This window comes from Symphalangus syndactylus, chromosome 2 (genome assembly GCF_028878055.3).
Source record: "Symphalangus syndactylus isolate Jambi chromosome 2, NHGRI_mSymSyn1-v2.1_pri, whole genome shotgun sequence".
In the NCBI taxonomy this organism is placed as follows: Eukaryota; Metazoa; Chordata; class Mammalia; order Primates; family Hylobatidae; genus Symphalangus; species Symphalangus syndactylus.
The window spans coordinates 36,750,370-36,778,158 of NC_072424.2; the positions used below are offsets into that span (position 1 = coordinate 36,750,370).

At 41.6% G+C, this 27,789-nt stretch overlaps 1 protein-coding gene across 4 annotated transcripts in view; it reads left to right on the forward strand.

Moving 5' to 3' along the window:
- Positions 1-27,789, forward strand: part of ARMH3 (armadillo like helical domain containing 3) — a 220,289-nt gene that overhangs the window by 171,499 nt on the left and 21,001 nt on the right. For all 4 annotated transcript variants that reach the window (XM_055251146.2, XM_055251185.2, XM_063627604.1 and 1 more), the window contains one exon: positions 1,766-1,844. In XM_055251146.2, the coding sequence (XP_055107121.2) occupies positions 1,766-1,844 (79 nt within the window). Of the gene's footprint in view, positions 1-1,765; positions 1,845-27,789 lie in introns of those variants that run through there.

Consider the following 27,789-nt stretch of genomic DNA (forward strand, 5'->3'; position numbering starts at 1 on the left):
GAGGTTGCAGTGAGCTGAGATCGCACCATTGCACTCCAGCCTGGGCAACAAGAGCAAAACTCCATCTCAAAAAAAGAAAGAAAGAAAGAAAGAAACTACCAGTCAGGGCCGGGAGCAATGGCTCATGCCTGTAATCCCAGCATTTTAGGAGGTGAGGAGGGAGGACTGCCTGAGCTCAGGAGTTTGAGACCAGCCTGGGCAATGTGGCAAAACCCCATCTCTACAAAAAATACAAAAATTAGCCAGACATGGTGGCACATGCCTGTAGTCCCAGCTACTTGGGAGGCTGAAGTGGGAGGATTGCTTGAGCCAAGGAGATGGAGGCTGTAGTGAGCCATGTTTGTGCCACTGCACTCCAGCCTGGATGACAAAGTGAGACCCTGTCTCAAAAAAAAAAAAAAAGTTCCAGTCAGGTATCCTGTAGAATGTCCCCTGTCTGATATTTTTCTTGTGATTAGATTGAGATATTAAGTGCCCTTCTCATCAGATCATACCAAGGGTTACATGATATCTACATGATATCACTGGCAATGTACAGCTTCATCATTTGGTTAAGGTAGTGTTTACCAGGCTTCTTTGCTATCAAGTTACTGTGTTTCCCATTTGCTACTCTAGTCTTTGGCAATAAATCACTAAATCTAGCCCACCCTCAGGATGAGAAATAAACTTCATTTCCTATAGGGAGAAGTATCTACATATATTATTTGAAATTGTTCTATAAGAAAGATTTGTTGGCCAGCTGCTGTGGCTCATGTCTGTAATCCCAGCACTTTGGGAGGCGGAGACCTGTGGATTGCTTGAGCCCAGGCTTGAGCCTGGGTGACATGGCAAAACCCTGTCTCTACCAACAAAATACAAAAATAATTAGCCGGGCATGGTGGCACAGGCCTGTAGTCCCAGCTACTAGGGAGGCTTAGGTGGGAGGATCGCTTGAGCCTGGGAGGTTAAGGATGCAGTGAGCCATGATCATGCCACTGCATTCCAGACTTGGTGACAGAGTGACACCCTGTCTAAAATATATATATATGAAAAAAAGAGATGTTTCTTCTCTATGAATCATTTATATTCATATGGACTCATGTAAAACCCTGATCTAAAACCTGTGTTCTTTTTGCTACACCAGGCAAGAAATGACAAAGACCTATACCAAGGCATTGGTTTCAGGGAAATTTATTTCAGATTTCAGAGATTTTTTAAGAGGTAGATTTGATAAGACTAGGTAATTTTGGATGTGACCAAGTGATGGAGAAGGGAGTGTTTTAAAATGACACTCAGCTTTTGGGTTGAATGGCCGGATGTAAAATTTTGGTTTGAAACTATTTACTAACAAGTATGAAGATTGCTTCTATTTAGCCTGTATGTTGTTGGCCCAGCTTTACTGAGTGCCCTGTTCTCCCAAGTCAGAGAAGACAGCTTTTCTTGCTGATTGAAGCACCAGGGCCCCCTAGTGGACAGCCCTCTGGGTTCCCTTTCTCATCTGAAGGACTCAATATTTTTGTTTGGCCTTGGGTTTTTTCCGTTAGTTCATTTGCAGAGCAGAGATGCTTGATTCTATTTTCTGTCTAATAGTAAATCCTTCCCACTTCAGAGTTATCAGTTCACCCCCATTTGTGACTACCTCATGTTCAATAAGAGGATAGTTACTCAGTCACAATCAGTCCCATGCTCTAGTACTCTAAACCAGAGGGTACTTGATCCTTATTTTTTAACAGATGTATCCCCCTCTTCCATCTGGCACCATATTAATATGAATTCTTTGTTTCAGAGCCATCATCAACCACTTTAACCCCAAAATTGAGTCCTACGCTGCTGTGAATCACATATCCCAACTGTCAGAGGAGCAGGTAAGCCACTATTTCCCCAGATGACCTAGTTGGTGGCTAGGATCAAGCAGTTAGTTGCCTTCTCTCTGATGGCAGGGGGATTCTGTGACTGAGCTTTTGTGGTGGTGACCAGGGCCAGGCTGCTGAGAGGAATTAGTGTGGGGTTGGTTGATGGTACTTTTAATACAGAGTGATGCTGTCTGTCTTTGTGCCATCTGAAGGGTTTGTTAATTATATAGAAGATATGTAGGTGAAAATCTGGTGAATTATTGTTTTAGAATGTGATAAGGCATTTCTTTTTTTAAAATCTTAGGCAGAGAGTCATTTTGATTTTTGAAAATAAGAAATGAGAACTTAGAAATGGATGAAACTGCCAATTAGAAAAACTCTGAGTTCAGCTTAATTTGAAGCTATTTGGCTCGTTAAAACATGAGCCCTCATTGGGACAGATTTTCCTTAGTAATTGAGTTCTCTTTGCCTTGAGCAATTATTTTTGAGGAGGTTTTTCTGTGGTGTGGACTGAGTTAGAGATGCATATAGCCTTGTGTCTTTGTTTTCCTTAAATCTGGCCTGATTTCCCCTTCTCCCAGAGCGCCTGCACTCAGCTCTGCATTATATAAAAGTACAGATGAGGCGTTAGCGTGGCATGGGATTGAACTTGATGTGTCAAAATGAGACTCTTGAGTCCTTTTCTTAAAAGCACAAAATAAGACATCCTATTCATATGGTTCCCTTTCCTTTTCACCCTACTCCCAAATTGGAGGGGCCAGGGTATAGACTCCAAGCTGGTAGGAAGACCACATGTGCCTTGTTCTTCCTTTTTTGCCAGTGCATCTTTGTAACCCTTGTTTGAGCTTCTTGCTGGCAGAGCCAGCCAGCCAGCTATGATTTGACCATGTGTTTCAGTGTTCCTCAAAGCTATTCAGTTCTCCCAGTGAAGCACCAAGCAAGCCTTTTTCCTAATAGACAAGCTTCTCAGTATTCCCACCAGTGGCTCTTTTCTCAGCCAGATGGATAGGACTCTATTAGTCTGTCAGTTGTTCCCTTTGACATATTTGTTCTCTTTTGTGAGGCCAGCTGTGAGAATCCATCCTCACATTTAAAACTGCTTTTATAAATGGCCTTCATTTCCTTTTTTCCTCTCTGCCTGTGGAGCTATCCTGAATCCTGTTCTTTGATGCTGTGCTGTCTGTGAGGTGCTTTGTGATGCTACCATTTTCTTGTTGGACTGGTTCACACTAATTTTACTATATCATTTTTATGCAAAATAATTCAACATCTTGAGTTTTATGCAGTAAGAGAAGGGGTGACTTTCCTACCACAGTGAGCTCTGGTTAGTCTAAAAGGTTTTTTTAAAAAAAAAAAAAAAAAGGAAGAGACATTTGCTGTGTCAGCCACGTGCAGTATTCATCCCCCAGCAGCTTGGGAAGGTCAAGCTGAAATCTTTCTCCAGCAGTAGCTGCCACAGACCAATAATAAAAATCCTTTCTGGCACACAAGGCAATCTGTGAAAGGATGATTAGCAAGCACGTGTCCTCAGCCTCCTCCAACTTCTTTCAAAGTTAAATGAAATGATGAAAGTGCCTCTCAAAAAGAGTGCACAAGCCAGAGATGAAGCGATTTCAGTGGAGAGGGATTTCATAGGAGAAAGGGGAAAGGATAGCAAGATTGATTTACTTGGTCAATATATAATTGTATACCTGCTGGGTGCAGTGGGTCACACCTGTAATCCCAGCACTTTGGGAGGCTGAGGTGAGCAGATTGCTTGAGCCCAGGAATTCAAGACCACCCTGTACCACATGGTGAAGCTGTCTCTCCAAAAAAAAAAAAAGAGAGAGAGAGAAAGAAAAATTAGCCAGACGTGGTGGTGCACACTTGTAGTCCCAGCAACTTGGGAGGCTGAGGTGGGAGCTGAGGTGAACCCAGGGAGGTTGAGGCTGCAGTAAGCTGTGATCATGCCACTGCACTCCAGCCTGGGTGACAGTGAGACCCTGTCTCAAAATAATAGTAATAATAATAATTATCATTATTATTGTATACCTTCTATAATATAAGTTGTGGTGCTAAGGTAAATGGGGATCAGTGGTGAATAATCTTAGTCATTGCTCTCATGGAGTCTTTGTGTACTCATTACCTCTTTTAACAGTCCTTTTCACTTGGGGGTTTGGAGCAGGGTGATACTATTCTGGGACCTTCTTGAGAGCCACCCTCAAAATAGTTGTTGCTTCTCTTCTCTAACTGACTTTGAAGGGTGCTAAATGACAGCATTACAGTACACTTGGTTTATTCTCAGCACTATCAGATTAGAGGTATTTGACTTCCTTGTTAATCTCCAGCATGTGTTGGAGCACTTCTCTCCCTTCACTTAGGAGCATTAATGTGAATGTCACTTAATGTTAACAGTATTCATGGCCTCTCAAAGAGCTAGTTTTATGGATTGCAGTAGGGCCCTGCAGTTGTTAGCAGCAGACTGAGTAGAGAAAAAAGTCAAGAACTTAATCCTCAATAGATTCTAAAGTACTCCTAAAATAAAACCTAAAGACCATGGATAGGTGTTAAATGGAATTTGTAGCATTTAGTAAGTTAGCAGAGAAGACAGGGTTCTTTGCTATGTCTGCCTGCCCAGCCTGCCGTTTTTTTCTGGCAAAGAGATTTGTGAATTCTTGAATTCTGACAACCCCTAGACACATTCCAGCCTCTGTTTGAGGCATTTCAAGGTGATACTTGTAAATCCATTATTGCATATTAAACAAAGCCCAGCCTTTCACATTGGGGTTTCTTTTCAGACATCCAGAAGGTAAATGACATTTTTCTGTTAATTGTCATTGGCTTCATCATTCATGATAAACTTTTTAATCAGTTAATACCCTCAATGTGACTGAAGGATCGTTCTTTTTTGTTCGTTTGTTTTTGAGACGGAGTCTCACTCTGTCACCCAGGCTGGAGTACAGTGGCACGATCTTAGCTCACTGCAGCCTCTGTCCCCTGGGTTCAAGCGATTCTCCTGCCTCAGCCTCCCAGGTAGCTGGGATTAGAGGTGCATGCCACCATGCCCGGCTGATTTTCGTTTTTTTTTAAGTAGGGTTTCGCCATGTTTGCCAGGTTGGTCTCGAACTCCTGACCTCAAATGAGCCACCTGCTTTAGCCTCCCAAAGTGCTGACATTACAGGCATGAGCCACTGCACTCAGCCTGGTCATACATTTTTTTAATGTAATAAACTGTATGCATTTTTATGGTGTATATGCAGGTGCTATATTTGTCTGGGGTTAATTGTGAAGCTTGTTCATTTTTACCTCTTTTTTTTTTTATATGTGGTAGAATATACATAACATAAAATTTACCACTTTAACCCCCCCTTTTTTTTTTGAGACGGAGTCTTGCCCTTGTTGCCCAGGCTGGAGTGCAATGGCGCGATCTTGGCTCACTGCAACCTCTGCCTCTTGGGTTCAATCAATTCTCCTGCGTCAGCCTCCCCTCTCGGGTTCAATCAATTCTCCTGTGTCAGCCTCCCTAGTAGCTGGGATTATAGGCGCCCACCACCACGCTCAGCTAATTTTTTGTGTTTTTTAGTAAAGATGGGGTTTCACCATGTTGGCCAGCCTGGTCTCGAACTCCTGACCTCAGGTGATCCACCCACCTTGGGCTCCCAAAGTGCTGGGATTACAGGCGTGAGCCACTGTGCCCAGCCCATTTTAACCCTTTTTAAGTGTACAGTTCAGTGGCATTAAATACATTCACATTGTTGTGCAACCATCTCTGCTCTCCTTCTCTCCAGGGATTTTTCATCATTCCATACTGAAACTCTATATCCATTAAACAGTTACTCCCCATTTCCCCTACCCTGAGCCCCTGACAACCACTGTTCTACTCTGTCTCTATGAATTTGACTATTCTAGGTACTTTAATGGAATCATACAGTATTTGGACTTTTGTGACTAGGTTATTTCACTTAGCATCATGTATTCAAGATTCATCCATATTGTACCATGTGCCACAATTTTGTTCCTTTTTAAGGCTGCATAATATTCCATTGCATGTATATACATTCTGTTTATTCATCCATTGGTGGACATTTGGGTTATCTCCACCTTTCAGCTATTATGAATAATGTTGCTTTTGAACATTGGCGTATTACAACTATGTGTTGGAGTCCCTGCTTTCAATTCTTTTGTGTATATACTCAGAAGTAGAATTGCTGGATCACAGGATAATTCTGTTTAACATTTTGAGGAACTGCCAGACTGTTTCTCAGATTGGCTGTACCATTTTACATCCCAGTTTCTCCACATCCTTGCCAACATTTGTTTTCTGTTTTTTTTTTTTAATAGCCATCCTAATGGGTATGACGTGGTATCTCATTGTAGTTTTGATTTGCATTTACCTAATGATGTATTGAGCATCTCTTCATGTACATATTAGCCATTTGTAGATCATCTCTGGAGAAATGTCTTTTCAAGTCCTTTGCACATTTTTTAATTGGGGAATTTTTGTTGTTGTTGTTTACTGTTAGGAATTCTTTATATATTCTGGATGTTAATTCCTCATTAGATATCTGCAAATACTCTACTCCATTCTGTGGTTTGTCTTTTTACTCTATTGTTAGTGTCCTTTCTGCATAAGACTTTTAAAAACTTTGGTGAAGTCCAATTTGCCTGTTTTTTTTGTTTGTTTGTTTTGTTTTGTTTTTTGTTGTTGTTGTTGTTGTTGCCTGTGCTTTTGGTGTCAAATCCAAGAAGTCCAAGAAGTTATTGCCAAATCTAATATTATGAAGCTTTTCCCCTTTGTTTTCTTCTAAGAGTTTAGTTTTAGCTCTTATGTTTAGATATTTAATCCATTTTGAGTTAATTTTTATATATGGCATTAGGTAAGGGCATTTTGACCTCTTTTTGTATTTAACATATCTTTATGAATAAAGATTATGGAGAAGATACAACTTGCTTTTCTAAGAGCTATGAAACTACTCATAGTTTATTCCTTACTGGATTTGGCCTGTTTCTAGGACACCTTTCAAAATTGTCCTTCAGGCCCCTCGCCCCCGCCCCTCAACTGAGATTTAGTTCCTTTCTCTCTCCAGTGTGGCTTTTTAGTAAGCATGCATCCCTACCTGGTAGAATCATTTGATATGTCCAGGAAAATTGATCATCAAGGAATAAGGATTCCCAAAATGATGAAACTAAGGGGTCAGACTGGAAGATTTAGAATGCATACCAGCTTAAGTGGTTTCTGACATTAGGAACTGTGAGTCTACTTTGATTCTTTCCGTTCCTAAGGCTACTTTCTCTCTGCTTCCAGTTGTGTTCATCTCCTCTAGCTCTCTTCTCTTTTAAAGAGGACCACAAATAATGCAACCTGAGCACATCAGTCACCCTTGTAAGCCTTCCGAAATTCTGGTCTTCAGCTTGTCCCTCGCTAGTGGCCTGCACCCTAATTTTCTTTTTGTTTGCTTGGCGGGTGTGTGTGTGTGTGTGTGTGTGCGTGTGTGTGTGTGTGTGTGTGTGTGATCTCACTCTGTTGCCCAGACTGGAGTGCAGTGGCATGATCATAACTTACTACAGCCTCGACCTCCTGGGTTCAAGTGATCCTTCTATCTTATCCTGCTGAATAACTAGGACCACAAGCGCATGCCACCATGCCTGGCTAATTTTTTAAATTTTTTGTAGAGATGGAGTCTCACTATGTTTTCCAGGCTAGTCTCAAACTCCTGGGCTCAGGCAATCCACCCACCTTTGCCTCCCAAAGTGCTGGGATTATAGGCATGAGCACCAGGCTGCACTCTGATTTTCATTCCCCAGGGAGGATAGTTGTCATACAACTTGTGTTGCATAGATAAACCTCATGACCATTTTGTCTGTACTAAATAAATGTAGATGGCAGGTATTTAAGAGAAACTTAAATACTTGGGTTTGGATGCTTTGAGGATATCCTGTCTTGATGAAGCAATGCTACTACCTTCACAGAAGTATGCTGAAATGGAAGAGCTCTCCAGGGAGGTTCTTCTGCCTACCCCGTCCTATCTGACACTCTTAGATACTCCCTCTCCTCTATTCTTACTTTTATTTTATTATTTTTTTTTAGAGACAAGGTCTTGCTCTGTCACCCAGGCTGGAGTGCATGGAGCGATCATTGCTTACTGTAACCTCAAACTCCTAGGTTCAAGCGATCCTCCTGCCTTGGCCTCCTGAGTAGCTAAGACTACAGGAGCATGCTACCATGCCCCGCTAAATTTTTTTCAGTTTTGTGGAAAGAGGAGTCTCAATGTGTTGCCCAGGCTGGTCTCACACTCTTGGCCTAAAGTGATCCTCCCATCTTGTCCTCTCAAAGTGCTGGTATTATAGGTGTGAGCCACTGCACCCAGCCCTATTCCTACTTTTCAAACTAGGAAAAAGATTTTGATATTATCAACTGCATCATATTAGAAATGCATCCATGTATGTGCTAGAGGTCTGCCATGAGGTTTCTTGGAATGATATTAATTCACAGGTGGTGCTTAACCTAAGGTCCAAGAATAAATAGGCTTTAGGGAGTTAGTACACACCCTGAAATTGTGTGTGAAAATATGCATATGTCCTTTTTTAAATTATTATTATTGAAGAGGGTTCATCTTTCCTAAGATCCTCAACTGGTCTTTGACTTCCCTTTTACAATATTTTAAGAATCACTAGCTTAGCTACTTTCAAAAGTACCTCATACTTAGGCTGGGTGTGGTGGCTCATGCCTGTAATCCCAGCACTTTGGGTGGGCAAGGCGGGCAGATCACGAGGTCAGGAGTTCGAGACCAGCTGGCCAACATGTTGAAACCCTGTCTGTACTAAAAATACAAAAATTAGCCGGGCGTGGTGGCATGTGCTTGTAATCTCAGCTACTCAGGAGGCTGAGGCAGGAGAATTGCTTGAACCCGAGAGGCGGAGGTTGCAGTGAGCCAAGATCATGCCACTGCACTCCAGCCTGGGCGACAGAGCAAGACTCTGTCTCAGTGTTGGATTGGGGGGTAAAGTACCTCATACTTTTCTTTGCTCCAAAGCCATCATACCTTTGAAAATGCTCATTGAGGATCTTGAGCTCCTTTTAGGCTATTCACCGTTTGAGTTGGTTTACAAATGCTATGACATGGTGATTTATATCTGCTCTAATTTCCTTATAGGCAAGAGAGGGCTTCATAGCAGACCTTTGCAGAAGATTTTCTAGAGCCCTGAATATCTAGCAAACATAGTGGCAACTTAGGGTTCAAAGCAAAACCTTCTCTGAACACCTTATTTCTTAAGCTTTCAGTCACATTCCTGACCAATTTTATGCCTTTGAAATATCCCACTGGAAAGCAAGTAAATTATTGGCTCATTCTTGCTTTCTTCAACCTTCATTCAGCTATCAGTATCTTGGTGTTTAGTGCCTGCTCTTTGCCTCTGAGTGTGCTAGGCATTTGAGGGATACAAAAGGGCTTTTGCTATCAGAGGATGGAATAGTGCAAGAGATGGTTTAAGGCAACTTGTTATTGTTAGCTTACCAGTGGATCTATTCTGTTAGGGAAAGATCTCTGCAGACGATCAGAAAAGTGGTCAGAAAAGGCCATACGGAGGAGAAAAGAATTGAGTTTGGCCTTGAAAGAGGAAGGGTAGGGATTGGATAAAATGAAGAGGCATAAATTGTTAAGTGTACTCAAAACCAGGATCTGAAAAGGACAGAAAGAATAGAAAATAGTTCTAGCAAGTCATGTCTTTGGGTCACAGAACACCCAGAGGCTGGATGACTTAAAATATAAGTCAGTCACTTAATCACAGCCTCCATAAACCCTGTTGCACTGCCTCTCATCCCTGTCCTAAGTGTACTGCCTTTGGTTCAATTCACAAGCATTTATTAGGGGCCTGGTATGAGCCAGCCTCAATGCTAGACATATGATGAGGCCTATTGGGTAAATCTGTCTTTTTTTTTAAAATTGCGGTTAAAAAAAACCCCACACCTGTCACTACTTACCATTTTAATCATGTTAAGTGTATGGTATAGTACACTTAACAATATGTCCATTGTTGTGCCACGGATCTCTAGAACTTTTTCATCTTGCAGAATTGAACAACTTCCCCCCAACCCTCAGCTGCCCTGGTAACCACCAGCCTGCTTTCAGTTTTTAAGAGTGGGCACACTAATCTCGAAGTTGGTGTTCTTTTCAACCAAGTGACCCAGCAGCTTGCTAAAAATCTCTGTACATATAAATTTAGAAATTTTCTGGGAAGAGCAGAAAGGTGTTCTGCTGGTACCCCCATATGTCACAGGGCCGTAGGATGGTGTAACCAGGTTCCTAAGTTGAAGTCTTCACTCTAACTAGGGCTTTGGATTTTGGATTCAGAGGAGATCTGTATAATGTTGTATAAGACATATCTTCAAAAGTATTGTGACAAAACAGGTTATTCATTTGTGGGAGTAGGTTAAATAAAATTAAGGAAAAATATGCTTTATATCTGAATGAGTGAAGGTTATGTTAGAAGCTGCTAAGTATTTTCTTATTTCCATCTACTGGTAATCTTGCTAAACCATTTTTGTTTTCTTCTGATCCTAAGAGTCATTATAAATAACTGCTGACTCTTTAGAAATACAAATGATGCCTAGCTTTATTTTCCCAGAAAGGATTGAAGCACTCATAAGAGGAGAACCCCAGTTTGTGGGGAACAACATTGTTAGGGGCCCTGGGTGGCATCCATTACATGAGAACATCCAGAAGAACAGAAAGATCTTGGGGAAAGGGCCAGAGAACAGAAAGACTTATGAGGAAAATGGAGCCTGATACTTCGGCTTGAGAGTCGTTGGTCCTTGGCCTACTAGTAAATGTTTAACAATTGCTGGGGGGCCGGGGATTGTGGAGCTGTGAGTGGTGGGAGGGGGGCTGATTTGTAGTGTTCAGTGTGAATGCTCCCACCGTGGCTACTAATGTGAAGCCAGCTGGCTCTCACCATTTTTGAAATTTAACAATCAACTCTCACAAGCCAAGCCTCTGTATGAGCCATCTCCAGCACACCACAGGTTGTTGAGGAAGACTGAAAGAAGGGGGCTGTAAAGCTGTGTGGGGGAGTTTTCTGAGCAGGAGGTGAATGTGACCCACTTTCCCCATGGGAGCCACCTAAGTAAAAGTTTTCCCCAGGGAAGCTTTGGATCTCAAATAGGGTAATTGAGGCCTCTCTAAGCAGCCCACTCTGAGAATTCCTGTGGTGTTTTCTCATCTTAGAACAGGACCCGAACCATCACACAAGGCAGCCTTGGCAGAGACATGTGCTGGAGAGCTGAGATGTAAGACTCCCACGACAGCCATAACTCAGTTTTCTGTGCTTGGCATCATGTTTTTCTACAACAACCTGTATTGTAGTCTTTCACTGCCTCCCTGTAGCCATGAATGATGGTTGCTTTGCGAATTCTCGAGTGTGAGCATGTGACACCAGCACTGGCCATCCAACCCCACCTTCTTTGTTGCCTTTGTTTAGATTCTGGCATTTCAGCTGACCTGTTTGCAGAAAAATGTTTGATATGAGTTGTTCACTGGATTCACTACTGCCAGAAAGACACGTCAAAAGTGGGGATGAGGTGGGGTTTTACAAGCTGCTTATCCCAGTAATCATCTTTATGTTATATAGGGCATCTTGAGAAAGCCCACATGAGAGAGTCAGCAGAACAATGATGTGTTGTTAGGATGACCACTGTCTTCGCTGGACCAGGAGATAAGCCGCACTGCCAAAGGCCCTAGATAGGAGAGAAAGTGTTTCAGATTTAAAGTATGTGCAAATAGATAAAAGGAAAGGAACAACTGGTAGTTTTTGAGCTGCACACTTTTATATGGGTTATTTACTTAATGCTTATGTCATAGGTCGGGCATAGTGGTTCATGTCTGTAATCCCAGCACTTTTGGAGGCCGAGGTGGGCGGATCAACTGAGGCCAGGAATTTGAGACCAGCCTGGCCAACATGGTGAAACCCCGTCTCTACTAAAAATACAAAAAAATTAGCAAGGTGTGGTGGTGGGCGCCTGTAATCCCAGCTACGTGGGAGGCTGAGACAGGAGAATCTCTTGAACCCAGGAGGCAGAGGTTGCAGTGAGCCAAGATCTGCCATTGCACTCCAGTCTGGGCAACAAGAGTGAAACTTAAAAAAAAAAAATTCCTATGTAAATTATTTGGGGTAGATGTACTTATCATTTTATAGATGAATACACTAAGGAAACTAAGTAATTTGTTCAGGGTCACACAGCTATTAGTGGTAAAGCCATAGAGTGAACCTAGGTCTGTCTGACTCCAAAGCCTGAGCTTTTTCAGTTTTATCAGGCTGGGGCATATGTGACAACCTAAGTGTGTCAGATATTCTGAAGGAAAAAGTACAGGAAAGTGGAGAAAGATGGAAGGAGAGTGAAGATAATGGCTTATTCCCCGGGGATGGGGGAAGGTCTTAGACTGGGAAGGGCCCGTTCAGTTGAGGACAAAAAGCACTGACGAGGGGTCTGGGGACTGTGCCTGCCAGTCAGGCAGAAATGTGTAAGTAGAAGATCCTGGCACAGTATTATAACTTTATAAATGAGAGAAGAGACTCTTTATTCCAATCAAGTGTCTCAGAAAGGTCCCTATGAGAAATAAAGCTTCTTCTACACACTAAAGGGACTTGAAGACTTAATTTTTTTTTTTTTTTTAATTTTTAGAGACAAGGTCTTGTTCTGTTGCGCAGGCTGGAGTGCAATGACACAATTATAGCTCACTGCAGGCTCCAACTCCTGGGCTCAAGCAATCCTCCTGCCTCAGCCTCTCAAAATGCTGGGATTACAGGCATGAGCTACCGTACCCAGCCACCTTTTTTTTTTTCTTTTTCTTTTTTTGTTTGTTTTTTTTAAGAGATGCAGTTTCTCTCAGTCACCCAGGCTGGAGTGCAGTGACATGATTCTAGCTGACTGCAACCTCGAGCTCCTGGACTCAAGCAGTCCTCCTGCCTCAGCCTCTCGAGTAGCTGGGACTACAGGAATGTGCTACCATGTCTGGCTATTTTTTTTTTTTTTTGATAGAAATGGGGTCTTACTATGTTGCCCAGGCTAGGCTGGTCTCAAACTTTTGGCCTCAAGCAATTCTTCTGCTTTGGCCCCCCAAAGCACTGGGAATACAGACGTGAGCCACGATGCCCTACCTAAAATATTTTTACTTACTTATTTTAGTAGATAATAGACCGTTCAAGATCTAAAAGGTAGCACACAGAATTTTTATTTATCTTTTATTTATTTTTGAAACAGAGTCCTCTCTGTCGCCCAGGCTAGAGGGCAGTGGCGTGATCTCTGCTCACTGCAACCTCCTCCTCCTGGATTCTGGCAATTCTCCTGCCTTAGCCTCCCGAGTAGTTGGGATTACAGGTGCACTTACCACACCTGGCTAGTTTTTTGTATTTTTAGTAGAGACAGGGTTTCGCCATGTTGGCCAGGCTAGTCTCGAACTCCTGACCTCAGATGATCCATCTGCCTTGGCCTCACAATGTGCTGGGATTATAGGTGTGAGCCACCGCGCCCAGCCAGCACACTGAATTTTAATTGTTTTTAAAATAGTGATTCCATTTTGTTTATAGAAAAAAAAAAGACTAAAAATGAATGTCCCACAGCCAAGCTGGATGAATGCAGAGGTCACTGGCAGAGAAGAGCTCAGCTTATTATTCATCTCTATCACTGTCAACATTTTCTCCAATTAGGTATGAATTTTCAAATGACTGTCATATAAACTTCTGGGCTTTCTCAGGCAACTGTGAAGCTTCACTGGCAGTGCATAGAAGGAACAGTGATGGAGGCAGTAGGAATTCTAGTAATTGTCAGCTTTAAAAAAAAAGTTTTTTTTTCTTTTTAAGACAGTCTCACTCTGTCGCCCAGGCTGGAGTGCAGTGGCACAATCACGGCTCACTGCAACGTCCACCTCCCGGGTTCAAGCGATTCTCCTGCCTCAGCTTCCTGAGTAGCTGGGATTACAGGCACACACCATCACGCCTGGCTAATTTTTGTATTTTTAGTAGAGACGGGGTTTCACCATGTTGGTCAGGCTGGTCTCAGACTCCTGACCTCGTGATCTGCCTGCCTCGGCCTCCCAAAATGTTGGGATTACAGGCGTTAGCCACCACGCCCAGCCTAAAAAAATTTTTTTTTGAGACAGGATTTCACTCTGTATCCCAGGTTGGACTGCAGTGGTATGATCATGGCTCACTGCAGCCTTAATCTCCTGGGCTCCAGTGATCCTACTACCTCCACCTCCTGAATAGCTCACTGCAACCTCGAGCTCCTGGACTCAAGCAGTCCTCCTGCCTCAGCCTCTCGAGTAGCTGGGACTACAGGCATGTGCTACCACGTCTGGCTATTTTTTTTTTTTTTTTTTGGTAGAGATGGGGTCTCACTGTGTTGCCAGTCCCAGCTGAGTAGCTGGGACTACAGGTGTGTGCCACCACACCCTGCTAACTTTTAAAATTTTTTGTAGAGACCAGGTCTCCTTATGTTGCCCTGGTTGGTCTTGTACTCCTGGGCTCAAGTGATCCTCCCACCTCAGCCTATCCAAATGCCAGGATTACAGGTGTGAGCCACCGCACCTGGCCAGTAGTCAGCTTTTGAAGAGATTACTGGAGACAGCAGTCCTTGCTTTCTTGGTTTAACCCAAGAATTATCCTTTATCCTGGTTACTAGATGAGACTGTTCAGGTAGGAATTTCCACTTCAGTTTGTTTTTTAGTCACCTTTTTTCCAGTAGATCTTGGGGAAGTTCTTTTTGTTTCCACTGCAACATCTTCCCTCAGGAAGTGGCTCAAAACTCTTTAAGATGTGCTTGGAAGAACATGGTTTGTCACTACGGTAACATCAGAGGCCACATGTGTCATTATGCAAACTTGTATCTCTATTACGAACTGTGTGGATTGGAAATGTTTTTCCTAAGTACCATAACAGCATTTTGACTTTTTATAGTGATCTTGTTGAAAAGATGTTGTGGTCTTCAAAATGACCCACCCAGTTAGAAAGGAAGCTGTGCATAGCCCACAGATGGGATTTCTGTTAAAAGATTCTGTTTGGGAGGGATAAATAAATGAGGTCTGGCAAAGAGACAGAGATCCCATGTTGAATTACCAGTGAGTTAGGAACAAAGACAATGTTTTATCTCTCCCTTTCTTAGATGTGATGTTTCCAAGAAAGGAAATTTCAGGTGGGGAGGACAGAGATGTCAGCCTCTTGGTTGGAGCTAGGGAGAGTGCCCTGCATGCAACAAGCCATAGAAAAGAAGTTTTTCGTTTGTTTGTTTTTGTTTTGAGATGGAGTCTCGCTCTGTCGCCAGGCTGGAGTGCAGTGGCGCTATCTCAGCTTACTGCAACCTCTGCCTCCCGGATTCAAGCAGTTCTCCTGCCTCAGCCTCCCGAGTAGCTGGGACTACAGGCGCGTGCCACCATGTCCAGCTGATTTTTTTGTATTTTTAGTAGACATGGGGTTTCACCATGTTGGCCAGGATGGTCTCAATCTCCTGACCTTGTGATCTGCCCGACTCGGCCTCCTAAAGTGTTGGGATTACAGGCATGAACCACTGCACCCAGCCAGAAGAGAAGTTCTAATGTGATATTTGTGTATCATGTTTCCCCAGCCCCATTAGTGTGATTGGATGCCTTGCTTGTGCAAGGTAAGGACCTGTGTGTGTTGGATCTGTAATTAGTGAAAAAAAGAAAAAAGCTTCACAAGGGGTGTCTAGGGCTTCAACCAAATAAAGTCAGAGAGGTGGGGGTGACTGCCCAGGGAAATTAAAGTCATGTCACCACTCTTTTAACCAACTGATGGGCTCTCAGTAATCACCTACTGTGAGATTCATTATCCGGTTCACCTTGCTGAAGGGCAGAGTCAGCCTGTCAGATCAATAAATTTGAGGGCAGTGTAGAGCTCTTTGGTAGCAGGCTTGAAAGGCATGGATGGACTGGGAGAACTGGCCAGCTTAAATTGGGTCTGAAACTGGGTTTGGTCCTGAAGTTTAGGAAATGAAAATAGAAAGGGGGGAGAAACCTTCTGCCTGTTATATACAGTGTGGCTGTATACAGGGAAGTTACCTTTTAAAAGGCAGAACAACTTTCTGTAGTCTAAGAGATTTGTGTCTACCTTTTGGATCATTGTTTCCAAATAATTATATTGAGTGTTTGTACCCTGGAGAGAGATTCAGATTTTCTTGGATAGAAAGTCACTATAAGCACCCAGTGGAGAGAGGGATGCTCACTCCATGAGGTCTGTGGTTTTGTTACAGTTCGCTACTCTAGTTCCTGTGCTTTTGGCTATTTATTTTTTATTTTTTTTCAGTCACTTTGGGCTACTAAAGTGTTGTGGAAAAAAAGAACCAATTCTTGCCTCCAAAGGAAACTCTCAGGACCTGCTTTGGTCTAAGAATTCTCAGCTTCTAAGTATCTTTAGTGCAGTAAGGCAGAGAAGGGTTGCCCTGGCTTAATGTTCCCCAGATTTATTTTCTTCCATGCAGAAGTACAGAAGTATGTATTCTGTGCCAAGCCAGGGGCTACAAAAATCCAAAAACCATACCTGCCTTTGAGGCCTTCATGGAATATGTATCAGGATCACTACTTTCATTTTAGACCTTTGCCTGTGTGCGCACCTTAGACCTCTCAGCTGATGTATATGAACGGAATCTTCATAGCAGTCCCACCTGACCCTTTGTAAGCCTAAGAAGGACGGATAAACCTCCCTGTTCTCCTTGAACCCCCACTGATATATTGTCACTTTGCAGATCCATAAACTGTTGGCCCTATTCAGAGTGAGTTGCCACAAGCAGAGCCATGATCATGTAGTATCTCTCATTCTTGCCTCAGTTTCATAAAAAAGGCAAAAGCAGAATCCTCATTAGGTGTCCTTAGTAATGGCAGGACCCCAGAAGTTCCTCAGCTTAGCAAATGATTGAGTTTGTTAGAAAGCCCAGGTAATTACACCCACTAAAAAACCTTCCTGTAGCTAGTCCCTAGCTGAGAATAGTTCCGGGCACTGTTGTTTGCTACCTGGAGTCAATTTAATTTGTCAGGGAGGATTGTGGGGTTGTTCAGGGATGGTGGGGAAGAGCACAATGGGAGGACTCATTAGCATTGTTGAAATACTGACTCCTAGCTTAGAGTTACTGATGTATCAGTCTGAATCATTCTTGTCCCAACTCAGAATGGAATATTAAGACCAAAAATGACACAAGCTTACTGCCCATGGCCATAAATTTTTTTTTGACTAGTCCTGATTTGCTGGACTTTTAAATTTAACTTTATTGAGGTATAATTAACATATAATAAAATACGTTTATGTAACCACCACCACAATCAAGATGTAGAACATTTCCGTCACCCAAAAAATGTTCTCTTATACCTCTTTGCAGTCAGTCCTCACCCCAAGTCTGGGCCGTAGACAACCGCTGATATGATTATTTTCACTATAGAGGAGATCTGTCTTTTTAAAAATTTTATATAAATAAACTCATGCAATATGTACTCTTTTATGTCTTCTTTCTGAGATTCATACACGTTGTGACACTCCTTGGGTGTTTACTCAAGAGAAATGAAAATATGTATCCACCCAAAGATCTGTACACAGATGTTCATAGCAGCATTATTTAGGATGACCAAAAAGTAGAAACAACCTAAATGTCCATCAGCAGTTGAATGAATAAACAAAGTGTGATTCATTCATACCATGGAATATTACTCAGCCATAAAAAAAAGAAGGAAGTACTGATACATGTTACAACATGGATGACTCTCAAAAACATTATGATAAGTGAAAGAAACAGTCACAAAAGACCACATATTGTGTGATTTCTTTTATTTGAAATGCCCAGAAAATCCATAGAGACAGAAAGTAGATTAGTGGTTGCTTGGGCTACAGGTGGGGAGCAGGGTGGGGAGGGACTGCTAATGAGTATGGGATTTCTTTTTAGGTTGATAAAAGTGTTTTAAACTTAGATCATGGTAATAGTTGCATAACTGTGTGAATATACTAAAACCATTGAATTGTACACTTTAAGGGAATGAATTATATAACATATAAACTGTATCTCAATAAATATGTTGAAAGAAAAAAAGAAACTGCCACGCTGGGTTTTTTTTGTTTTGTTTTTGTTTTGTTTTGTTTTTTGACAGAATCTTGCTCTGTCCCCCAGGCTGGAGTGCAGTGGCACAATTTCGGCTCGCTGCAACCTCCGCCTCCTGGGTTCAAGCGATTCTCCTGCCTCAGCCTCCTGAGTAGCTGGGATTACACGTGCACACTACCACGCCCAGCTAATTTTTTTTTTTTTTTTTTTTTTTTTTTTAGTAGAGACAGAGTTTCACTATGTTGGTCAGGCTGGTCTTGAACTCCTTACCTCATGATCCGCCCACCTTAGCCTCCCAAAGTGCTGGGATTACAGGCATGAGCCACTGTGCCCGGCCTGCCACGCTGTTTTCAAAAGTGGTTGTACCATTTCTTATTCCAACCAACAAACATATAAAAGTTCCAACTACACCACGTCCTTGCCACACTGGGAATTACAAGTCTTTAATTCTAGCCATTGGGTATGTAGTATACTTATTACAGCTTTTTTTTTTTCTTTTTTGAGATGGAGTCTTGCTATGTTACACATGCTGGAGTGCAGTGGCGTGATCTCGGCTCACTGCAACCTCTGCCTCCTGGGTTCAAGCGATTCTCCTGTCTCAGCCTCCCGAGTGGCTGGGATTACAGGCGCCTACCACCCCACCCGGCTAATTTTTGTATTTTTAGTAGAGATGGAGTTTCACCATGTTGGCCAGGCTGGTCTCGAACTCCTGACCTCAGGTGATCCACCTGCCTTGGCCTCCCATTTGCTGGGATTACAGGCATGAGCCACCATGCCCAGCCACTTACTACAACTTTTTAATATTATTAGTTTTAATTTGCATAATGACTAGAGCAGGTTCAAGTGATTCTCCTGCTTCAGCCTCCCGAGTTAGCTGGGACCACAGGCACGTGCCACCATGCCCAGCTGATTTTTGTATTTTTAGTAGCGATAGGTTTTTACCATATTGGTCAGGCTGGTCTTGAACTCCTCACCTCAAGTGATCCACCCGCCTTGGCCTCCCAAAGTGCTGGGATTACAGGCATGAGCCATTGTGCCTGGCTAGAGCAGCTTTTTATGTGGCCATTATATGTCTTCTTTTGTGAAATGTCCAGATCATTTACCTATTTTTAAAATTTGGTTGTTCCTCTCTTCTTAAATTGTATTATTTATGAGTTTTTATATATTTTTGATGCAGGTTGTTTGCCACACACACACACACACACACACACATATAGTAAATATTTTCTCCAAGTCAGTAGCTTGCCTTTTTTCTTTGCATATTCTCAGTGATGTCTTTCAAAGACTAGATATTTTTAAGATCAATTTTAACTTAAGTAGATATTCATGAAGATTAATTTACTTTTTAAAGGAGTCATGCTTTTGTGTTTTATTTAATAAATCTCTGCCTACTCCTGGTTGCAAAAATGTTCATTGTACTTTCTTTTTTTCTTTTTTTTTTTTTTTTTTGAGACAGAGTCTTGCTCTGTCACCCAGGCTGGAGTGCAATGGCACATTCTCGGCTCACTGCAACCTCTGCCTCCGGGTTCAAGCGATTCTCGTGCCTCAGCCTCCTGAGCAGCTGGGATTACAAGCGTGCACCACCACACCCAGCTAATTTTTGTATATTTAGTAGAAACGGGGTTTCACCATGTTGACCAGGCTGGTCTTGAACTCCTGGCCTCAAGTGTTCCACCCGCCTCGGCCTCCCATAGTGCTGGGATTACAAGTGTGAGCCACTGTACCCGGCCTTGTTGTATTTTCTTCTGTAAGTTTTGTAATTCTGGCTTTTACATTTAGTTCTGTGATTCATTTCAAATTAACCTTTTTTATGGTGTGTGGTAAATGTTCTTTCCCCCCTGCCAAATATTCAGTTATATTGCCATTTGTTGAAAAGACGACTCTTTCTCCATTGAGGTACCTTGGCACATTGTAAAATAAATCAATTGAACATGTATGTGCAGTTTATTTCTGGACCGTCAGTTCTGTTCCATTGGTCTATATGTCTAAATTTATGGTCTACCATGTCTTGATTATTGTAGGTCTATAATAAATCTTGAAATCAGCTAACCCTCTAATTTTGTTTTTTTTTTTAAATCTTTTTGAATATTCTAGGTCCTTTCCATTTCTGTATAAAATTAGCTTGCTTGTTTCTGCAAAAAGACTGGTGAGATTTTGATTAGAATTGCATTAACTCTATAGATGACTTGGGAGAGAATTAATACTTTTAATAATACTGTTTTCATATCCATAATGGAGTAAACATACCTCTCCATTTATTTAGGTCTGTTAAAATTTTTATCAGTGTTTCATAGTGTACTTGTTTTATGCCTATTTTGCTCAATTTATCCCTAAATATTTCATTTTTATGTCATGTAAATGGTATTTTAAATTTCAATTTCCAATCGTTTGTTGCTAGTTTATGGAAATATACTTGTTTTTTAAGTGACTTTTTTTTTCTGCATCCTTGAGAAACTTATTTATTAGATTTTTGGGTTTTTTGTTTGTTTGTTGTTTGGGTTTTTTTGAGACAGGGTCTTACTCTGTCATCCAGGCTAGAGTACAGTAGCGTGATCACAGCTCACTGCAGCCTCAACCTTGTTTGGCTCAGGTGAGCCTCCCACTTCAGCCTCCTGAGTAGCTGGGACTACAGGCTACCAGCTGCCACCATGCCCAGCCAACTTTTGTATTTTTTGTAGAGATGGGTTTTTGCCATGTTGCCCAGGCTGGTCTCAAACTTGTGGGCTCAAGCAATCCGCTTGCCCCTGCCTACCAAAGTACTGGGATTACAGGCATGAGCCACCTCACCTGGCCATTAGTTGTTAGAGTATTTAAAATGTTCTGTGCTCATACTCATTTTGTGTATGAATAAATTCAGGTTTACTTTTTTTCAAATCCATATGCTTTTTATTTCCTTTTCTTATCGTATTTCACTGGCTGCTATCACAATATTGAACTAGTGAGAATAGATAGATGTCCTTGCCAGATCTTAAGAGGAAACAGTTGCTCTTTCATCATTAAGCAATAACTTAGCTGTGAGTTTTCATAGATTCCCAATATTAGGTTGAGGAAGTTCCCTTCTATACCAGATTTGCTGAGAGGTGTTATTATGAATGGATGTGCCATTTTGCCAATGCCGTTTCTACAGTTGTTGAGATGATCATGTGGATTTTCTCCTTTATTGTGTTAATATGGTAGTTGATTTTTTTTTTTTTTTTGAGATAGAGTCTTACTCTGTCACTCAGGCTGGAGTGCAGTGGCGCTATCTTGGCTGACTGCAACCTTCTCCTATTTTTGGTAGAGACAGGGTTTCACCATGTTGGCCAGGCTGGTCTCAAACTCCTGACCTCAGGTGATCCACCCACCTTGGCCTCCCAAAGTGCTGGGATTACAGGCGTGAGCCACCGTGCCCAGCCAGTAACTGATTTTTGAATATTAATCCAGCCTTATATTTCTGAGATAAACTCCTCTTGATCATGATACAGTATTTATTTTAAATATTACAGAATTTGAGCTGCTAATATTTTTTGGCTATTTTTGTATCAGTGTTTATGGAGGGATATCATTGCTAGTTTATGGAAATACACATGTTTTTTAAGTGACTTTTTTTCTGCATCCTTGATAAACTTATTTATTAGATTTTTGGGTTTTTTGTTTGTTTGTTTGTTTGTTTGTTGTTTGGGGTTTTTTTGAGACAGGGTCTTACTCTGTCATCCAGGCTAGAGTACAGTAGCATGATCACAGTTCACTGCAGCCTCAACCTCATCGGGCTCAGGTGATCCTCCCACTTCAGCCTCCTGAGTAGCTGGGACTGTAGGCTACCAGGCCTCCCAAAGTTCATTGTTTTCTTGTGATGTCTTTGTTTGGTTTGGGTATTAGAGTAATATTGCTCTTAAAAAATGAGTTGGGGAAGTATTCCTTCCTCCCCTGTTTTTAAAAAGAGTTTGTATAGGTTGGTTTTATTTCTTGCTTAATGTTTAATAGCATAATCAGTGAAGTCGTCTGGACCTATAGTTTTCTTTGTGGGAAGAATTTATACCCAATATTTTATTAGGGAAAATTTCAAACATATAGTAAAGTTGGAAAAAATTATATGGTGAATAGCCTCACCTAAATTCTGTTATTTACATTTCACTATACTTGCTTTATCACATGTATGACCCATAGGATAGATGTCCATCCATCAATCCATCTTTTTTTATGTGTTTCAAAGTAAAATGCATATATAAGTATAACCCTCACCTAAATTCTGTTATTTACATTTCACTATACTTGTTTTATCACATGTATGACCCATAGGATAGATGTCCATCCATCAATCCATCTTTTTTTATGTGTTTCAAAGTAAAATGCATATATCAGTATACTTCCATGGAAAACATTTTAATTGGTAGTTGAATTTCTTTAATAGATTTAGGAATAGTGAGGTTTACTACTTGTTCTTGAACCAGTTTTAATCATTTGTGTCTTCAAGGAAGTTATTTATGTAGGTTGTTGAATTTATTGGCATAATTCATTCATAAAATTATCCCTGTTCCTTGAAATCCCTGTAGGATTTATAGTGATGCCCTCTCAAATTCATGATATGAATAATGTGTGTCTTTTCTCTTCTGTTGCTTATCAGCCTGGTTAGAGGTTTGTCAATTTTATTAATCTTTCAAAGAATTAGCTTTTAGTTTCATTGGTTTTCTGTTATTTTTCTTTTGTTTTCTTTTTAAGACAGGATCTCACTTCATCACCCAGGCTGGAGTGCAGTGGTGCAATCTCTACTCACTGCAGCCTCCACTTTCCAGGCTCAAGTGATCTTCTGGCTTCAGCCTCCTGAGTATCTGGGACTACAGGCTTCCGCCACCACACCTGGCTAATTCTTGTATTTTTTGTAGAGATGGAGTTTTGCCATGTTGCTCAAGCTGGTCTCAAACTCTTGAGCTCAAGTGATCCACCCCGCTCAACCTCTCAAGGTGCTGGGGTTACAGGTGTGAGCCACCATGCCCAGCCTGTTATTTTTCCTTTTCATTGATTTATACGGTTATCTGTATTATTTCCTTCTGTTTGCTTTGATTTAATTTGCTCTCTTTCTAATTTCATAAGGTAGAAATTTAAGTCATTGATTTTAGATCTTATTTTCTAATATGAAAAGTTAGAGCTGTAAATTTTTCCTGTGCTAACAACATCTCACAAATTTTGGTAGGTTCTGTTTGCATTTTCATTCAGTTTAAAATATTTTCTCATTTCTCTTGTGATATTTAGTAATATGTTTCATTTCCATTATTTGGGGATTTTCAAGATATATTTTTGTTACTAATTGCATATTTAATTCCCTGATGGTCAGAAAATATACTCAGTGTGATTACAATCCTTTTAAATTTATTGAGATTTGCTTTATGGTCCATCGTACAGTCTATCTTGTTGAATGCTCTGTGTGCATTTGAAAAGAATGTGTTCCCTTGTTGTTGAGTTGTTTTCTATAAATCGCTTTTAGAAGTTAAGTATGTTGGTAGCTTTTAAATATTCTCTCTTTAATCATTTTCTGTATACTGGTGACCCTTAAACAACACCCAAGTTAGAGGCACTGGCCCCCTGTGCAGTTGAAAATTTGCATATTTTGACTCTTCAAAAACTTAACTGCTAATAGCCTACTATTGACCAGAAGCTTTACCTCTTTTTTTTTTTTTTTTTTTTTTTTTTTTTTTTTTTTTTTTGAGACAGAGTCTCATTCTGTCTCCCAAGCTGGAGTGCTGCAGTGGCACAATTTTGGCTCACTGCAACCTCCGCCTCCCGGGTTCAAACGATTCTTGTGCCTCAGCCTCCCAAGCAGCTGGGATTATAGGCGCCTGCCACCACACCCGGCTAATTTTTGTATTTTTAGTAGAAATGGAGTTTCATTATATTGGCCAGGCTAATCTTGAACTCCTGACTTCAAGTGATCCACCTGCCTTGGCCTCCCAAAGTGCTGGAATTATAGGCGTGAGCCACCGTGCCTGGCCCAGAAGCTTTGCTGATAACATAAACAGTTGATTGACCCATATTTTATATATGTATTATATACTGTACTCTTACAATAAAGTTAGAGGAAAGAAAGTGTTATTAATGATTCTCTTAATAAGGAGAATCATAAGGAAGAGAAAATATATTTACTATTCATTAAGTGGAAGTGGGTCATAAGATCTTCATCATCATCTTCATGTTGAGTAGGCTGAGGAGGAGGAAGGACAGGGAGGGAGGGGTTGGTCTTGCTGTCTAAGGATGGCAGAGGTGGAAGAGGTGGAGGAGGTGGAAAGGGGAGGCAGGAGAAGTAGGCACACTTGGTATAACTAACTTTGTGGAAATCCATCATAATTTCTGTCTAACATTTTTACTTTTTTATTTCTCTGAAAATGTTTCTATATGGTACCAGTCTTTTTCCATGATTTGCTTTAGTTCTATTGCCTGTATCATAGAATGGTTCATGTTGTAAAAGAAGTCAAAAGCAGTCTTGAATAATTGGAAACCTTCATCCAGGTTGTCTAATGTCAATTTGTTTCCTGGCTCTGCTTCTTCTATGTCTTCTTCCTATTGTCTGGCACTGGTTGGGGAAGAACGCATCTCCATCATGTCTTCTTCTGTTTATTCCTCTGATGTTGTGTCTGTTAGCTCTGGAATTTCTCCAAGATCCATATCTGCAACCTCTTTTGTAATTTCCTTGATTTGACTCTGTTGTAAATCCTGTGAAGTCATGCACAACATCTGGACACAGTTTTCTCCTGCAGAAATTTGTTGTTTTGGACTTGATGACTTTCGTGGCTTTTTCCAATTCTTTCTTTTTTTTTAATAGAAACAGGGTCTCACTACGTTGCCCAGCCTGATCTCAAACTCCTGACCTCAAGCCATTCTCCTGCCTCAGCCTCCCAAAGTGCTGAGATTACAGCCATTAGACACCACCCCTAGCCTTTCATGGCTTTTTCTTTTTTTTTGGAGATGGGGTCTCACTCTGTCATGCAAGCTGGGGCGCATTCACGTGATCACTGCTCACTGTAGCCTTGGCCTCCTGGGCTCAAATGATCCTCCCACCTGAGCCTCCCGAGTAGCTGGGACCACAGGCATGCACCACCACACCCAGCTAATTTTTTATTTTTTGTAGAGATGGGGTCTCACTATGTTGCCCAGGCTGGTCTTGAACTCCTGGATGCCAGCAGTCCTCCCATCTTGACCTCCCAAAGTGCAAGGATTACAGGTGTGAGCCACTGCACCTGGCCCATGCCCATGGCTTTGTCTGTAACAGTGATGACATCTTCCAGATTTTCATGATATTCTCTCCAATTGGGTTTTCTGCCATAGCATTGACAATCCTTTGCATAGAGTACCATATGTAATGAGCCTTAAAGGTCTTTATGACCCTCTGATTTAGAGGCTGAATTAGAGACATCTTTGGGGCACCCATGGTTGGTGCTGAATTCGCGGGGTCATGGGTAGCCAAGGGCATTGTACAGTATCAAAAGAACTTTAAAAGGCAGCTCCTTACTGGCAGGGTACTTTGTGATTTCAGAGACAGAATCAATGGAACCAATCCAGTAAAAGGGTTTTTATTGTCCAGGCCTTCTTGTCATATAACAAGAAGACTAGCAGAAGAGTAGCAAGATAAAAACTAGGTGTTTTTCTTTTCCCTTCAAGACTCAGGGCTTAAAGGTTTATAGATAAGGACACTCTTCATCATAAACCCAATTGCAATTGCACAAAGCAGGGTTACTGTTCCTGCCTTAAATCTTGGTGGTCACTTTCCTTCCTTACTAATAAATGTCTTTTGCAGAAATTTTTTTCAGAATAGGGTACTTTTGTCTACAGTGATTTTCTTTGTTCGTTCTTTTTGTTTGTTTGTTTTTGTTTGTTTTTACAGACAGAGACAGAGTCTTGCTATCTCAGTGATTTTCTTAATGGTGTCTAGAAATTCATCTGTTGCCTATTGGTTGGGAGAGGCTGCTTCTCCTGTTATCTTGACATTTTTAAAGCCAAATTTGTTTCAAAATTATCAAGCCATCCTTTGCTGATATTAAGTTCCGCAGCTTTAAATTCTTCACCTTCCTGTTGCTTTAAGTTGCCATATAATGACTTCACTTTTTCTCTAATCACATTAGAGTCTATAGGTATGCCTTTCTTACAGCGATCCTCCATCCCCATAAAAGCTGCATCTTCAATACAAGATAAAAAGGTATTTTGCAAAAAATGCAAGATTTTCATGCCCGCTGGCATAGCTGCAGGAATGGCTTTACAAATTGCCTTTCCTTTTCTTTTCTTTTTTTTTTTTTTTTTTGAGACGGGGTCTCACTCTGTCGCCCATGATGGAGTGCAGTGGCACAATCTCGGCTCACTGCAAGCTCTGCCTCCCGGGTTCACGCCATTCTCCTGCCTCAGCCTCCCGAGTAGCTGGGACTACAGGCGCCCGCCACCATGCCCGGCTAATTTTTTGTATTTTTAGTAGAGATGGGATTTCACTGTGTTAGCCAGGATGGTCTCGATCTCCTGACCTCGTGATCCGCCCGCCTCTGCCTCCCAAAGTGCAGGGATTACAGGCGTGAGCCACCGCGCCCGGCCTCTTTTTTTTTTTTTCACACTTGTACTTACACTGGATTCATTCTTCTTGAAGTGGCAAGTGACTGCAGCTGCAGACCTCAGTCTGTGGTACATATCAAGCAATTCAACCTCTTCTTGTAATGCTGTGACTCTTCTCTGCTTCTTGCGAGCACTTTCAGCCTCTCTCATGGCACTTTGTGTGGGTTCCATGGAGTTGTTCAAGTTTTACACTATTGCACTAAACACCATGAAAAATATATGAGAACTGCTAAAGATTGCCTTTTTTTGTTTGTTTGTTTTTTTCTGAGATGGAGTTTCACTCTTCTTGCCCAGGCTGGAGTGCAATGGTGCAATCCCGGCTCACTGCAACCTCCATCTCCTGGGTTCAAGTGATTCTCCTGCCTCAGCCTCCCAAGTAGCTGAGATTACAGGCAAGTGCCAACACACCTGGCTAATTTTTGTATTTTTAGTAGAGATGGGGTTTCGCCATGTTGGCCAGGCTGGTCTCAAACTCCTGACCTCAGGTGATCCACCTGCTTTGGTCTCCCAAAGTGCTGGGATTACAGGCATGAGCCACCATACCCGGCTGAGAGATGGCTTTTTACTGCAATACACAATTTATTGGAGAGAGGAACTACTCATGTGGAGATGATTAGCGTCACAGGGCATTTTAAGTGGATAGTCACACTTGAGCTCACCACACTAGCAACAGGAGATGGCTATGAAAATATTACAGTAGGCCAGGTGCAGTGGCTCACGCCTGTAATCCCAGCACTTTGGAAGGCCGAGGTGGGCGGGTCATCTGAGGTCAGGAGTTCAAGACCAGCCTGGCCAACATGGGGAAACCCCATCTCTACAAAAAATATGAAAATTAGCCGGGAGTGGTGGTTCATGCCTGTAATCCCAGCCACTCAGGAGGCTGACGCAGGAGAATCACTTGAATCTGGGATGCAGAGGCTGCAGTGAGCCAAGATCATGCCACTACACTCTACCCTGGGCAACAGAGTGAGACTCTGTCTCAAAAAAGAAAATTACAGTAGTACAGTAGGTACTACAGTTAATTTTATACAGTTATAATTTAATACTGCCTCTTTACATTTGCTTACATTTCTCTCAGCTGCAAATGGTGCCATGTGTGGTGTTTGTGTGCATGAGTTTTGGTAAATTTTAACTTTTTATAATAGACGTGTATATTTTATGGTAGTAAATGATAAAATACTCTCTGTGTGTATCTTACGTGTTCATGACATATTTAATGTTTTCTTACTTTTTTTGTTTGTTTTGTTTTTGTTTTGTTTTTTTGAGACGGAGTCTCACACTGTCGCCCAGGCTGGAGTGCAGTAGTGCAATCTTGGCTCACTG